General features: G+C 34.1%; 1 protein-coding gene across 1 annotated transcript in view; it reads left to right on the forward strand.

Annotated features, from left to right (window-relative positions):
* The window catches only part of LOC124442322 (dynein axonemal heavy chain 5-like), a 59395-nt gene that overhangs the window by 10543 nt on the left and 32252 nt on the right, over positions 1-16600 (forward strand). Inside the window, 27 exon segments of the mRNA XM_046992816.1 lie at positions 780-962; positions 1404-1675; positions 2224-2537; positions 3380-3409; positions 3412-3671; positions 4412-4587; positions 5081-5171; positions 5300-5365; positions 6119-6331; positions 6562-6623; positions 6967-7018; positions 7176-7307; positions 7375-7484; positions 7907-8003; positions 8329-8526; positions 8871-8936; positions 9102-9194; positions 9578-9685; positions 10693-10784; positions 10878-10980; positions 12571-12780; positions 13069-13203; positions 13632-13691; positions 14026-14190; positions 14268-14385; positions 15306-15436; positions 16308-16376. Coding sequence (XP_046848772.1) covers positions 780-962; positions 1404-1675; positions 2224-2537; positions 3380-3409; positions 3412-3671; positions 4412-4587; positions 5081-5171; positions 5300-5365; positions 6119-6331; positions 6562-6623; positions 6967-7018; positions 7176-7307; positions 7375-7484; positions 7907-8003; positions 8329-8526; positions 8871-8936; positions 9102-9194; positions 9578-9685; positions 10693-10784; positions 10878-10980; positions 12571-12780; positions 13069-13203; positions 13632-13691; positions 14026-14190; positions 14268-14385; positions 15306-15436; positions 16308-16376 — 3606 coding nt within the window.

The raw sequence follows: 16600 nt of genomic DNA on the forward strand, positions 1-16600 counted from the left end.
TTAAATGCGAAGTTATCATGAAATATTAAAGGCCATTATTGCATAACACTACATTTTAAACTCTTGTGTTTTGTTTTGTACGAAAAGATTGTCGTGTCCCTTAAAAACATTTTTCACTTTTGAATGTAATAAAAGAGAGGTGAATGGTAAGATGACCTATTAAAATGACCTAGTCAAAAATAATTGATAAAGTCACTAATTACATTAATGAACTAAGGTCATGCTTCGCTAACGAGGCTATAATTTCGAGCAGCATTCAATCAGCGAGTCACCCAAGTATCAAAAGCTTAGAATCCAATTTAGTGCCTGGCTGTTTTCAATTTTTTCAAAATTCTTTCATAAGAACTTTTAGAGGTCAAAAGTCAAAGGTTTTTTATTATTTATACAGAGAAAGGGATACGACCAAATTACGATGCCTGTGGTTTGTGTTTTTCATAAATTGAATAGCAACTGTGTCTGTATGTATGTTTGAAGGAATAGGGAATTGAAGGAGTTGAATGCAATTTGAACTGTGTGTATAATCTTGGAAATTTCACTGCTATTTCAAACAAAGGCAAATGAAACACGAACGATGGAAAAATGCAGCTTTGATTTTTCACTTAAGGAGTACTCGATCATTTCTGGTTGTTATGAGATCAAAAAGTCAAAAGCTCTTTTTGTTTTCTATGTAAAAAGATAAGCGCAAAAAACAATGTGAATGCACGATAGCATATTAAAGTTCGTGAGGAATGAATTTGTTTTGTTACAGGCCCAATTAAAATGATAATTGAACATTTTAGGTTGTCGTGGATGGAATTTACCAAACTGTTGCAATGTTAGAGAAGAGTATATTGTTTGATGTTGACCTGGCATTTGAGAAACGATGGCGACCTGACGAATTTCTTGATGAATTTCGAAAAAACATACAAGAAAAGAAGAAAAATATTTTGTCGATGTTGAAAAGTGTTGATAACTCAGTTCAAGTAAGACTGCCTCTGACTAATTGTATGACTGGATGATTGACTATCTTAAGAAATCTAAAGACCGTTTTGAGTTTACTCGCAGTTTTATATTACGCACGACCAAGTGTATGATGTCACTTTCAAGTATAGATCTTTTTCTGGGTAGATTTGAAATTAGTGTACTTCTTGAACAATTATTTAAAATCGTGGCCATAGATTTGCCTGGCTGAAAACGGGTTTTTAAAATAAATATGAAATGCCAACTTATAATTTTTAGTATGTTTGTTACATTTGGTATCTTAGTTATATTTAGTAAATGTCTTAAGTCACAGACGCAGCATCACTCATTAAAAAACCTTTACACCAAAATTGCTCTATTAAAAGTTGTATGTTGGCTCTCGTATTTATTATAAACATAATTTGTTAAATATGAGTTATTATATTCCAACCATTACATTTCAGGAAGTTATAAACCTAGCAGCATACCATCGCTCAATGTCGCCTTTGTCTCCAACGCAAACTCCGAGGCACATTAATTCCCCCAGGTCTCTTCATGCTAGTGTCCGGCCTGGTACACGTGTTAGTGGTGTGACTGAAGAGAACATCGTCGCCGAGATTTACACGCATTTTTCTGGCTTATCTCACGACGCTTTACTTCGGTGTATACAAAGATCGCTTGAAATCTTTTATCGTTCTGTGTGTCCACCGGATTTGATCAGGGATTTGGAAAAGTGGTATGGATTTTGCTTTCATTTTGTAATCTTCTTTAAGTGATTTTGAGGTATTTAAGGAATTACTGTTGTAAATCTTAAATTGGGACACATCAGCTGTTGTCATTTTGCATGTTTTGTATATTTACAAAATCTGCAAATTGTAAAAGTGGTCAAGTATAGATTTGTGAGATCACAAATATTGAATCGTTTCAATTTGCCAAAATCATGTTAGCGTTTTGCTGAATTTCATGTTGCACGGGCTCATGTACGTAATAGCTCCCCAAGCTCTATGTGTTAGACACTTTTGCTTTAGTATACTCTGTATTAGATTTCTGATTCTATTAATTGAATGATTAAGTAATGGGCTTGAACCCTGGAGTATTGTTATATGTTTGTAGATGTAAATCGTCCAGGTTGGTGCAGTCTGGCGAAAGACTGTTAGTGTTGACTTACGTTTCGACAACAACCTCTGTTGTGACACAACTGCACACATAAAATGAATAATGATAATGCGATGTTAGTTTTGTAGGGTGGGATTGACTCTAGTCATTGTATTTATTTTTCATTAGCTGTGACAGCACCTCTCGTCCATCATCGGCTGCGTCGTCTTCATTGTCATCTTCATCAGAATGGGCAGTACTTCATACTTCATCTCAGTTACTCCAGTTTGAAGTTGAGGTCAAATTCGACATTCCTTATATAGTGATCGCGCCCACATTAAACGTAGTTCAATCTGCTATTGATGATGTCGTTCAATGCTTGCTCGAGGTTTACAAAGACATTAAGACACGAGCTATTGACCCCAAAGAAACATTATATCAGTCAATTATAGAAGACACCAAAGTCAGCACTATAGTGAGATACATTTCGGATGTTGTTACATGTATGTATACGCTCCATAATTATCACTATTTGCTCTTTCTTTTCCTTCCTATCCCTAACATACTTAAATGACTATTTCTACAAAGGTTTTTTTCGTCTCATACGTATGTCGTTTTTGAAGTTCGAAAATGAAATTAAGATGACGTTTGTCTTTATTGTGATGTGTGTTTTGAGTTGATTTCTAAAGAAAAGTTTGTTGATGAATTGCTATGAAACACTGCGAACTCCGTTCCGCTCAATCTCATTAAATCGATGTTTTCCTTGTTTCACGATTTGATAGTCTATGTATTGTGTTTTTTTCCATCTAAGTCAGGCTTGCTAAATCAAATGCTCCAGTAACATTAAATAAATCCATGTAAAAAAAATGTGAAAACGCACGTAGTCACGTAAAAATAAAATAAGCGTATAGGCACGTTAGAATATGTGAAAAGCATAGTTAAAATTAAATCGGGAAAACATAGTCAAGTAAAAATAAAGTGTAAAAACGTTAATGTGAAGATAAAATGTGATTAACAAAGATAAAATGTGTAAAGTCAGGATAAACAAAGATAATTTTGAGTTTTAGCAATGAAAAATAAATGGTTTTGATCTACGTGAATGGAGCAGTGCAAACTTCTTGCCACTCAATTTGCAAGCTTCGTGTACTAGATACTTGTATTTTTTCTATGCACAGCAGAATTTTCGTATTGTAGTTTGCTGATTTTTGATAACCTTTAACCCGTGACAAAGTTATTCGTTGTAGTGGAAATATGTTCGTAAGAATTTGTATGATTCAGCGAATTTATTCCCAATTGACGTTGAGTTTTTGCAAAGTGCTGCTCAAACATAAATCATTCCTTACAGGCCTTCGAACACCTGTTGATCGACAAGTTTACGTTTTCATCGATATGACTTTCTTTGGAAAGAAGACATGCACGCTTTGTATCAAGCGTTTGTCGATACTGAGCCCAGTCCAGACTCGTTTTCCAGCGAAGTAGATCGCTTGCAAAGCATTGAAAAGGAAATCCTCTCTGTGCCTGATGTTCTCACTGTTGGATCGGTGTGTTTAAATACCACTCCAATCAAGGATGCACTTCATGCGTTTTCTGTTACATGGAAAACGAAATACTCGACTGAACTCCACGAAACTGCAAGGGTATGATTAGCCAGAGCCAATGACCTAGAACCCAATCTACTCGACATCTGACTCCGCCAAAATTCTATTGTTACAAGTGAGGCAGGCCGCTATCTTGAAAGGTGGTAAAACTGACGATATTGACGACTAATTCCTGCTTTTCCTGAATCGATATTCTGTTGCAGAATTGATAGTCTATATTTGATTTTTAAAATGTTTTATATGATTGGTTTTCAAACTTTCTTTTAGCGTATTTTCCATTTTGAGTTTTATTTTTGCCACCTTTCAAGATGGCCTCCTTGCCTCACCTGGACTCGGTAGTTAGACATCTAGAGATTGGGTTCTAAATCATTGGCTACAGCGCATTAATTTATCTCAAATATTGGGCAAACTACATTTAGTTCATGATGCAAGCATGCTAATCCTTTGTTATAAATAAGTGGAAACTAGTTTCATTGTTATTATATAATTTACAGTGAGCTGCTATTATTCAACCTTTGATAGATTCAGCTCATGACTAAAATATAAAAACATATCGTTCATAACGCTCTGGGCCTGATGTTTTGCTTTGTGTGTGTATAATGCCCTTGAAAAGGCTGTCACACAATGTACTGCATTATCTTCATATGAATTGATAATTTCTTTTACTCTTTGCTACTGAAGTGGAGTTTATTCGTCATGCCCTTTTACTACCTTTCTTCCATCAAATTTGTTGCTTAAAAGTAGGAATTTACCTGGTATTTATTATTTTCTTCTTCTAGATTGATCTACAGCAGTTGATAGAATATCGTCAAAAAATGCAAGAACGTTTGTCTCATAAGGTCGTAACGTTGGAGAACTTGAATGAAACTATAAAAATGCTTCAAGAACTCAGCGATAAAGATAATGTGATTGATGAAGTTTATCTGCCAGTTGAGAAGAGATATATTATGCTAAGGTAAGTATCAAGATTCAACTTTATGGTCATTGAAAAGAGGTTTATAGAGAAAAGGAAATAGAGAAGTTTATTTGTTATTATATTTAGCCTGTTTTGGGAATGATTTTTGGGACTGCGTTCTCTACAGATATCACTGCTTTAGCCATTGCCTAATCAATAGACTTGTACTGCGACAACCAAGTTATCAACTTATGTGACAAAATTGGCGTGAAATTGGATTAAGTGGCTAAGAATGGACAAAACTTAACATAAGTATTTAACCATCTATAAAGCTAGTCTCTAATACCAATTGATAATTTTAGATTTAAAGACAGTTTTGAATTGATCATCGTTCCATCGATATACCGTTTTATATTCATTTATTTTGGTCAGAATTCTTGTGGTTCATTATTGACGTAGTTTCGGTTAAACATACGAATGGCATTAACAACGCCTTTAATATCAAGTAAAGGAATACTATATTTTGTTTGTTTTGTCTGTTTTCGTTTCCTAGAAAGTATGAGCTGTCATTGCCTAGGAAAGAAGTGGAAGAAGTGAATAGTTTGAGAGAAACCTGGAAGAATCTGATGGATCTTGCCGATAGGGTAAGTTGAAACTAAAATTGTTCATTCTTGGTTGCCTGAAAATAATCAAGCAAGTAATATATTTGCTTGCTGTAATTTATGTATGTATTCTTATCTCATTTTATATATTTACGTTATCTTATTTTAAGGTTCAAAATGAACTTATGGTGGAGAAAAGAAATATATTTGAACAGGAATTGGATAAAGAAGTCAAAGTATTATACGTGTATATGTACATTATACGTTTGTGTAAGGAATATTTACGTGCGAGAGAATGTTAGGATCTATTATGAGAATATCTACAGCTTATTGACAAGTGTTATCCTTCTATGAAATGTTAAGTCAAATCATTGTTCACTTTGTTGGGTATTATGCTGTGACTGGTACGGTGATGCCGATACTGACACTAGTTAGGCAATGATGCTATTTACCAATTAGGTTTTGTTGTCGGTACTTTGAGACAGTTTTTTGTAATCTTCTGATGATGTTCACTAGTGAACTGGTGAACTCTCGAGCAAGGTGATGCAAATAGTATTTACTTAGGTTGTGGTGATGGTTACTTGTTAAGATAGGGTGACAGCACCTATGTTACTATTTAGGAAATTGTGATAGCACTTAAGTTACTAGTTAGGAGCTGGTGATAGCACTATGTTACTAGTTAGGAAATGGTGATAGCACTTATGTTACTAGTTAGGAGATGGTGATAGCACCTATGGTGTATTATAAGGTAACTTGTAATTTGAGTTGATTGTGGGGTGTGCGCTAGTGAACTCCCTGGCAAGGTGATGCAAGTACTAATTAGTTAAGTTGTGGTGATGGCTACTATGTAGGAGATGGTGATAGCACTTTTGTAATTTGGTTTGTCACTAGTGAGATGATGATGTTCATTGACTTTGTAGCAAGGTCATTACAGGATGATAACTAGTTTAGTATAAGTAAAAACGTTAACAGAATGATGTTCTTTGTAGCGTTTCGTGGTTGACGTAATACAGTTTCGTAACAGTTTTGACTCGCAAGGTCCTGGTATACCGGGAGTGCAGCCAGCTGATGCTGTTGAAAAGTTGGCTAGATTCCAAAGTGCTTATTCCGAATATGAAGCCAAAAGGAAAATACTTGATGCTGTTCAATTGTTGTTTGGTCTCACTCCAACTCAATATCCTGAACTTGATAGAACTGGCGAGGTAAGCATCCGAACACCAAAGGATTTTTGATGATGTTTTATCTGTAACCTCTTACAAGTGTATTCATATCTATCTGCATTTAGTCCGTGCATTTCTATTTCTATTTCGCCATATTTTAAAATGTTTTTACTCTCGTATACCTCTTGATGTCATTCCGTCTCGCGACGATTCACGTGGAAATGTTTATGATTTAAATTTAACTACATTCTTTTTTATTATAATGTATTTAGGAGCTGGTACTTTTAGGCCTCATGTATGGATTGTTTCAACAGTACATTTCCTTTGACGAAAGGTATACGTAACTCTATGTCTTTGAAGCAGTGACGTCCACAAGGCGATGAGGAGTTTTGCCTTTTCCTCGTAAATTTTAAAGAATGTATTTCTAGAACTTTATTTAGCGACAATGTAAAAACAATAACATTTTAACACGAACATTGACCTGAGCCACGTTGACTTGAGCTACCACTCTTTCCCCTCAATGTTTTGTCAAGTGTCTGCCTCTTTAGTGAAATTGCACTATTTGTTATTGTTGTGAGAGGGGGAGGTGGTCCTACGGCCACCTATTTCTTATCTTAATAAAGCGTTTATGGCTATCACAATAGTCTATAGCTTTTCTCCGTGTTTTTTTACTATAGGTTCCGTGAAAAACTGTGGGCAGAAGTCAACTTGATTAGTGCAAACCTTGAAGTATGTTTTTCATTATGCTAATATATGTTTGTCGTTAATTGTTTAGTCTGTCGTCTTTTTTAAAAGTTTTATGTTAGCACGTAATTCTTTCGAGTCTTTTCTATCTAGATTCTTTCGTGCTTTTCTATAACGTTTTCTGTATTGTATTGTATCGTAGTTGGAGGAATATTGGCAACAATGCTCAGATTTACCCGAAAGGATTAAAGAATGGACTGCTTGCAAGAACATGAAGTCATACATCAAACATTATCTTGATGTCTTTCCCATACTACATAAACTCGCCTCGAAAGTTCGTATGTGCAAACTCATATAATATTGTTAATCTAAGTCCTGAAGTCTTTATCACTTTTGTGTAGGAGATTCGCAATCGTCATTGGCTTCAAGTGATGAATGTGACTGGCTCATCGTTTCAACTTGAAGCAAACGTGTTTAAGCTGAAGAACCTTCTTGATATTGATCTAATCCAGTAAGTGAAGAATAGTCTATAAGAATATACAAAATATTGGTTTATAATGTCAAAAGGAAAGTCAAAAAGAGAAACGATCAATAATACTATGTAAGAAAGAGAGAGTCGATTAGAGAAACCAACTTTTTTTATATCATGGATGAAAGAACAAGTTAGAGAAGACCAATAAATGCAATCACGTAGCCAGCCTGCAAGTTTGGTCTTGTCATTACATTATTTTTCTTGTAGTTTTTACAGTTAGTAAACACTGAAATATTTATATACCACCGCCAAATTTATTTCCTGCTGCCAGGCTATGCCACCGAATACTTGTTTTATAATTCTTTGTATAAAAAAGAGGCTGTTTGAAAATGTATTTATTACTGTGTGTGGGAGAGTAAGTTTGAGAATGTATATACATATACATTGGTGTCTATCTTTAGGCATGGCGATGAAATTCAAGGTATCTGTAATAGTGCAAGTCGTGAACTGGAGCTTGAGGTGAAAATGAGAAACACTGAAGAGGAATGGACGGAACAGGTGAGTATTACTCATTGAACTAATTGCATCTGAAAGGCTACTTCCCTACAAATATCTGAAGCTAGCTGGTTAACTGGTCCCAATCTTTCCATTTACGATCAACATAAAGCTAATTCAGACAGTAATCTATGAGATGGAGTCTGGAGGTGTGAGTTGGTGTCTGGATGTAAAATTTGCCTTCGAGCAAGTACATGCATGTTTAACTAAAGTAGTCTGCATTTATATATTCAGTTCAATGCATGGTATTACCATATGTGAGAATTTACCGAAATGCTCTGATTGTTAAGCTGCTGCTTTTAGGAAGAACTAAAGCGTCTTTCTATAGGTTTTGCAGTTCGAAAAGTTTAAAGATAGCACGGCGTACTGCTTGAATAATCAACACACTCAAAATTTACTTGAGCTGCTTGAAGATGCCCAGAGTACACTGGCAATGATGTTGACATCAAAATACATAGGACCGTTACAGCATGAAGCTGCTATTTGGGCGATGAAACTGAAAGAGATTAGCGAAGTTCTTGAACTGGTAAGTTTCATTCTTGGAAGCATGATTTTACAGTCGTGAACATGCAACCGTAGAAAGTCTAGCCTTTTGGATAAAGGCGTTATGTTCAAAAGGACTTATTTAAATTGGTATAACTTTTTTAATTGTTCGTCCACTCGTTTAAACTTTTGACATCAACTCAATTAGCCCTAAGTCACCATATATTTATTTGAAAGTTTCTTGGAAAATCTGTTCGAGTGCAACTGGTTTTGTTTTATCAATGGAGCTCAATTATCTGGCAGTTTCATTGTTTACAATTATCTCTTCTTAAATAAGTCACTCGACGTAATGACTTTTGAATGATTATGTTTTGATTTTCAACATAGTGGCTTGCCGTCCAAGATTTTTGGCGATATCTCGAAGCTGTCTTCAGTCATCCTGTTGCTGTTAAGGTTAGTGTGTTTTCACCGGAAGGTTAGTTCATATATTTTTCATGTTTTATTTTCTGTGTACATCTCTCTACCAACCAAGCACAATCCTTTTTGCTCCTTTGTGTACTTATCTTGTTCATATCTAATTTATGTTAATAGTTCATACAACTTCATTATAATCCATAGGAATTACCTCAGGAGTATGCCCGGTTTGCAAAAGTTGACAAAAGTTACATGAGAATGACAAAGCGGGCTCTTGATACCAAAAATGTTTTACAGGTGATCAAACTTGTACTTTACTATGTAGTGCAGCATACGTGCATGTGTAATAATCTACTTAACATCAGTAAATCTAGAAAATTCTGTTGTGGTTGCTCAATCATAAATGTTTATAAATGAGAAACTTAAATGAAAAAACGATTATGTTCACAGTGTTACAAATATGTGTATTTGTGAGACGTCAAAGCGGCCATTTGGTTAATTTCTTGCAGACGCCGATGCTCGATAGAGCAAGGAATCTAAATAAATTCTTGTCGCTGTGCGGGTTTTTCTACCAACACGGCAGACAGTGAAAACACAGTGCTTTTTTAAGTTTTCACGTCTAAACCTGCACACACTGAGCTTTTTCAGTGAAAGTGTTTTTTTTGTTGTTGTTCGTGTAGTGTTGTGTTGGTGGTGATGTGCCCAAGTTACAAGTATTGAAACATCTCAACGAAGAATTGGAGATTTGCTTCAAGTCACTTTACCCTTATCTGAACGAAAGACGAAAGGTACAATGAAAGGATTTTATCTATTCTATATCATACTCACATATATCCAAATAAAATCATATCAAAAAAATTGTGCGAACTGAACATGAATATAATTTTGCCCACATGCGTTTAGCAGTTAGCAATATATGTTTCAGTTGTGCGTTACTAATACACCTTACGTTACCTATGTATGTATAGTACGTTACCAATATATGTATAGTACGTTAACAATATATGTATAGTACGTTAACAATATATGTATAGTACATTACCTATATATGTTTAGTACGTTGGCAATATATGTTTAGTACGTTGGCAATATATGTTTAGTACGTTCAATATATGTTTAGTACATTACCAATATATGTTTAGTACGTTAACAATATATGTTTAGTACGTTAACAATATATGTTTAGTACGTTAACAATATATGTTTAGTACGTTAACAATATATGTTTAGTACGTTAACAATATATGTTTAGTACGTTAACAATATATGTTTAGTACGTTAACAATATATGTTTAGTACGTTACCAATATATGTTTAGTACGTTAACAACATATGTTTAGTACGTTAACAATATATGTTTAGTACGTTACAATATATGTTTAGTACGTTACCAATATATGTTTAGTACGTTACCAATATATGTTTAGTACGTTGACAATATATGTTTAGTACGTTAACAATATATGTTTAGTACATTACCAATATATGTTTAGTACGTTACCAATATATGTTTAGTACGTTACCAATATATGTTTAGTACGTTGGCAATATATGTTTAGTACGTTGACAATATATGTTTAGTACGTTAACAATATATGTTTAGTACATTACCAATATATGTTTAGTACGTTAACAATATATGTTTAGTACGTTAACAATATATGTTTAGTACGTTGACAATATATGTTTAGCACGTTCCCTAATATACCTTTAGTACGTAAACATTTATACATTGAGTACGTTGCCAATATACGTCGAGTGCATTACTGATTGTGAGTTTATTTCTGTTTCTCAGACGTTTCCGAGGTTATATTTTGTATCAGATCTTACTTTACTGGCTATTCTGAGTCAACCATTTGTCTTCAATTCTGTCAAACCTCATCTAAAGTAAGTTGAAGCAAAATATATGATATTATATCATAGAATTCCTGTTTTTTGATGAAAAAGAATTTAAATTTTAATCAAATCCACCTGATTCAGATCATTGTTTGTGGGTTTCACTGACGTAACAGTTACTCCACGACCAGACTTGCCCAGACTTTCCTGGAATGTTCTTGCAATGAACATAAAGAAGACAACAAAGGTACATCATATTAATAAATTTATATTTAACTTTAAAAAGAAAGGCAGTTAAGATGAACTCGGAAAGGTTGGGAGTGTATGATATTTATTTATGCTCGCTTCATTTTCAACCGTAGTTTTTGAAGTATTAAACTAAGTTATGTGTATGTTGTTTTTACCGAATCGCTAACTTTTTCTCTTCATAAATTCTTGATATATAAATTCACTGTTAACCTTGCTTTATTACAACATAATAACTGTTGCCCTTTCTTCATTACTAAATGACCATTCTTAACCTGGCTTCACTGCGAAATGATAACTGTTTTCATTACAAAATAACCACTGTTACCCTTGCTTCATTACTAAATGACCACTGTTACCTTTGCTTCATTACTAAATGACCACTGTTACCCTCGCTTCATTACAAAATGACCACTGTTACCCTCGCTTCATTACTAAAAGACAACTGTTAACCTTGCTTCATTACTAATTGACCACTGTTACCCTTGCTTCATTACAAAATGACCACTGTTAGCCTCAAGACAACTGTTAACCTTCATTACTATGACAACTGTTACCTTGCTTTTACAAAATGAAACTGTTAACCTTGTTATTAAAAATGACAACTGTTAGCCTTTTTCTAAATGTCCACTTTACTTGCTTCATTACAAATGACCACTGTTACCCTCCTTCATTACTAAAAGACAACTGTTAACCTTGCTTCATTACTAATTGACCACTGTTACCCTTGCTTCATTACAAAATGACCACTGTTAGCCTTGCTTCATTACAAAATGACAACTGTTAACCTTGCTTCATTACTAAATGACAACTGTTACCCTTGCTTCATTACTAAATGACAACTGTTAACCTTGCTTCATTACAAAATGACAACTGTTAACCTTGCCTCATTACTAAATGTCCACTTTTACCCTTGCTTCGTTACTAAATGACAACTCTTACCCTTGCTTCATTACTAAATGACAACTGTTATCCTTGCTTCATTACTAAATGACCACTGATACCTTTGCTTCATTACAAAATTACCATTTTTAACCTAGCTTCATTGCTAAATGACCACTGTTACCCTAGTTTTATTTAATAAATGACAACTGTTAACCTTGCTTCATTACAAAATGACAACTGTTAGCCTTGCTTCATTACTAAATGACAACTATTAGCCTTGCTTCATTACTAAATGACAACTGTTAGCCTTGCTTCATTACTAAATGACCACTGTTACCCTTTCTTCATTACTAAATGACCACTGTTGACCTTGCTTCATTACTAAATGACAACTGTTACCCTTGCTTCATTACTAAATGACAACTGTTAGCCTTGCTTCGTTACTAAATGACCACTGTTACACTTTCTTCATTACTAAATAACAATTGTTAACCTTGCTTTTTACGATATGACAGTATTGGCACTTGATACGCTTGCTTCGTTACGACATGATCTCTGTTACCCGTTGCTTTATTACGACTTGATAACTGTTACTTTTGCTTTATTATGAATAGACCAATTTCTTTTTCTTTTGTTTTTGTATTAATTCTTTGAAAGTGCATTGCAAAATGCAAAATACGCTAATGCATTTACGCCTATATTTTAGGATGAAGATGATCAATTATCCAACCATATTATACCACCATTCAAAAGGTTGTCGCAAGCTACGCATTCAGAACATGACTTGGGACGTGTTATTAGTGGAAATTTTTCCAATTGTTTTTCAACGTCTTCTAATATCGGATGGAAAGTTGTATTTAATGATGCTGTTGCTGTTGTCACAGAAGAGGGAGAGAGTTTTCCGTTGAAGAAAGAGGTTAACTTTCATCTTCCTTGGGAAATGTTAAATTTTTTTTCAAGGAAGCATTTATCATTGGTTTTCTTACGTGTAAATAAACGCAAAATTCATTGAATCGAACACCGTACTCCATTTAACTTGAATAATGTATATCTAGTATAAATGAACGACTTTGATTTTCACCTGTGGAAATTCACTCTATAAGAAAAACATTCGAAACTTTACCGGATTAAGGACTTAATCACCTGCTAGTGTTTTGTACCATAGAATATCTTAGTGGTTTTTGTGAGGAATTATGCTTTTCAGGTTTTTCTTAATGGTGATGTGGAAGTATGGTTAGCGGATTTATCGTCGGTTCTTCAGGAATCAGTTCATGATGCTATTTGTAGTGCTGTGGAGGAGGCAAAGACAGCAAACTACATTGATGATATTGCACATAAGGTAGAATAAGCATTTATTACTTTAGGCAGTTTGTTATTGGTTTAAATACTAGTTGAATCTGATAATAATAGATAATAGGAATGATGTTGTAAATTGCCATTTCTTACCGTGACTCTATGATATCTACATACTAATTTCCACTGATGCGTAAGGTAATAGTCTATTGCCTGTGCTCAGTTGGAAAAGTTCTGTCGTGTTTAGCCGATTGAATAACATGATCGATAAACAATGCTTGCTACAAACTAAATTGTATCTTGCAAGTCTTTGTTGACATGTAATATGGCAATGTAATATTCTAACTGTATTTGCATGAACTTGGTTCTCGAAAATATGAAAAAATTGTAGCAAAAATTCATGACTGGAATACATACTTACAGCGTAACTTATGGCTTAGTTCTGGATTATAAACTTTTCTCTTTATCTTCTAGTATCCATCTCAAGTTGCTTACCTTGGATTGCTGTACATGTGGACTAGAGAATGTGAAATGGTAACCTCCACAAAATATTTGTTTCTCTCTGTAATTGTTTGTAATCTCTGCTTAATATAGATATCTTTCTATATTACAGACATCTCTCTAATGCAGATATCTCTCTCTAATTCAGGCGTCTCCCTCCAATACGGACATCTCTCTTTATCAAGAAATATCTCTCTAATACAGACGTCTATCTCTACAGACATCTCTCTCTATTACTGACGTTTTTCTCTCTCTAATTCTGACAAATATCTTTCTCTATTGCGTACACTTCTTTTAACACAAGCTACTACATTCATAATACTCTACGCAAGTCTTTAAATTATTGTATATTGCTTCTATATTTCAGGGAATTTCTGACTTTCGTATTGATAGAAAAGCCCTACCAAATGCAGTCCGACGTTTCTGGGGCGTTCTTAGTCGAGTGCCAATGATTCTTGTTAAAGGATGTTGGAAGAATGTTGAGCAAAACTTGAATTCAGCTGGTCAATTGAAGCTTGAAGCCTTATTATCTGTAAGCAAGTCATAGATTTTGAGATGTAAATTTTAAATCAGTTGTTAAAAATGTTGCCTTTTGTTGTTTTGCTTTAGTATGGAATGCATTTAAGAGATTTACTTGACGATCTGAGCAAACGGAAATTAAGGGATGTTAATGATTTCGAATGGAAAAGAAACATAAGATTCTATGGGAATGTCTGTGAAAGTGGACGTGAGTTCATTGCACTCTTGTTTCCTCAATGTTCAAAAAGCTCTACTTCATTTCCATGTATTCATTTCTCATCTTTCCTGTTTTAACAAAAAGTTCTTCTTCATTTCCATTTATTCACTTCTCATCTTTCGTTTGTGAACAAAAAGTTAAACGTACTTCATTTCCATTCATCCACTTCTCATCTTTCCTCTCTGAACAAAGTTATATCTTATTTCCATTCATACACCAGTCATCCTTCCTTTGTGAACAAAATGTTATACTTCATTTCTATTCATTCAGTAGTCACCTTTCGTCTATTGTGAAAAAGTCATGACTTCTTTTTTTCATTGCTGGTCATCTTTTTTCTATGGTGAAAAAATATCCATCATCTCTAATCCTACACTCGTGTTTCCCGGTGGTTATTTACCAGTCATCTTTCTACAGTTACTCGCTTCTTTTGTCACAACATCAACTTGCATTTTCAATCAACAATCTTTTCGTGTATTCCTCTTCTCCTTCAAGAATGAAATTTTGTTGTTCTTCGTTTTGAAGATGTGACCTAACTGTCTTACTTTGTTGATAGTTTTTATTAACTTTCATAGTTTTATTCTTCATTTACATTTTTCGCCATCCTTATTTTCATGCTACTGATACGTATTTACCATTCTGCTAACTAATTGCATCTTTTCACAACTTCCCAGCATATACATTTCTTTTGGTTATAATATCTAAATATACGTAATTTATTTAGATGTGTTTAGTGTTCATACTGTATCCTCGTACCTACGTATGTAAATAAACTTCATACCAGCGTGTATATGTATTCTTTTTGATCATTATAATTATTCTGTTCATCCCTCTTTTACTTCTTCAGTTTTGTATGCTTTATCTTTTGGACTCGTTCAAATGGTTCGATACTTTTAATTTCTCTCCATTCACAGGAAGTAAGAAACCTCATGTGCGGCTACATGTTATGGAATACATCTTAGATTACGGCAATGAGTTTTATGGATCAAGTGTGCCAATCTTCCTTACTCCAGTCACAGAAAAATGCTTCCTTAAAGTGTTCAAGGTATTAATACAGCGACACTTCGTTAAGTACATTAAGTAATAGTTAATTTCATGTCGTTTTTTGGCATAAAGTTCTCAGTTTTCTAGTCATAACCAAGGTGATTTTTAGATGGAAAAAATTCAAGTAAAAGATAGTAAAAACTTTACGGGTCGTCCTGCGATTATATCCTCAAACAATTTTTTTTAGCGTTAACATTTTTTTGTGTCCATTCTTCGAAGATCGCTAGAGATTCGTGTGCATTAGAGTTGTCAAATTTTTTTTATTTTAACTGTACTGTTGCCAAGTGTTGACAAAAAGCAAACGTATTTTCTTGTGACAGCATTGTGAAACATTTCTGTGTTTATAGCCTTGAGTTGTATTAAGTTCATATATACATTGAAACGTTTATTTATATGTACATATCATTGAGTATGACATAAGTAGAACATATTGCGGTGGAGATCAAGCAGTTCAATTCACTGATTGTACCCTACATTGGAATTATTTTTCAAACTAAACATACATATGTTATCCCAAATTAAATTCAAAAGCTTACCTTACCACACGTGTTGTAGTATGCTGCTTACTGTTCTAGTATACTGCTCACCCCCAAATTAAATTCAAAAGCTCACCTTACCATGTGTTCTAGTATTCAGCTCGCTTGCTGTACACTGCGATTCTTTCACTTCTGTGATTGAAGAATTAAAGAGCAATTTGTCATGTGTATGAAACACTAATGAGCAGCATTGCGTTATTTACAGAGTTATTCATGGTAGGACTTTAAGTGCATGAACTTGGAAACAGACATTTGATTTCTTCACCTAATTTTGCTATAGTTTGTTAAAAAACACGAAACTGACTGTGCATGATTTGCTTTCTTGTTTTTACTTAGGCAATTACAGATTTCCAATGTACAGCTCTTACTGGAGAATGTGGCATTGGCAAAACAGCCACAGCTAAGGTATGTGAAGGAAGCGAATATTAATCAACTGAAGTTTCTTTTTAGGTGTTATTTGTTTGGGGATATTATTAATTGACAATTTCGATAGAGTGTTTAAAGACTGTTGTTTGGAATGGAGTGTGTTGTTGTCAGTGAAGTAAGTTGTCATGGCTGAATGGTTAATGGCGTGAGCTGTGCTTCAATTCAATTGGATGTGTTTGGTCATGGACTGGTAGTGTTGTTGT

Source organism: Xenia sp. Carnegie-2017, unplaced genomic scaffold, assembly GCF_021976095.1.
Source record: "Xenia sp. Carnegie-2017 unplaced genomic scaffold, XeniaSp_v1 HiC_scaffold_20, whole genome shotgun sequence".
NCBI lineage: Eukaryota > Metazoa > Cnidaria > Anthozoa > Malacalcyonacea > Xeniidae > Xenia > Xenia sp. Carnegie-2017.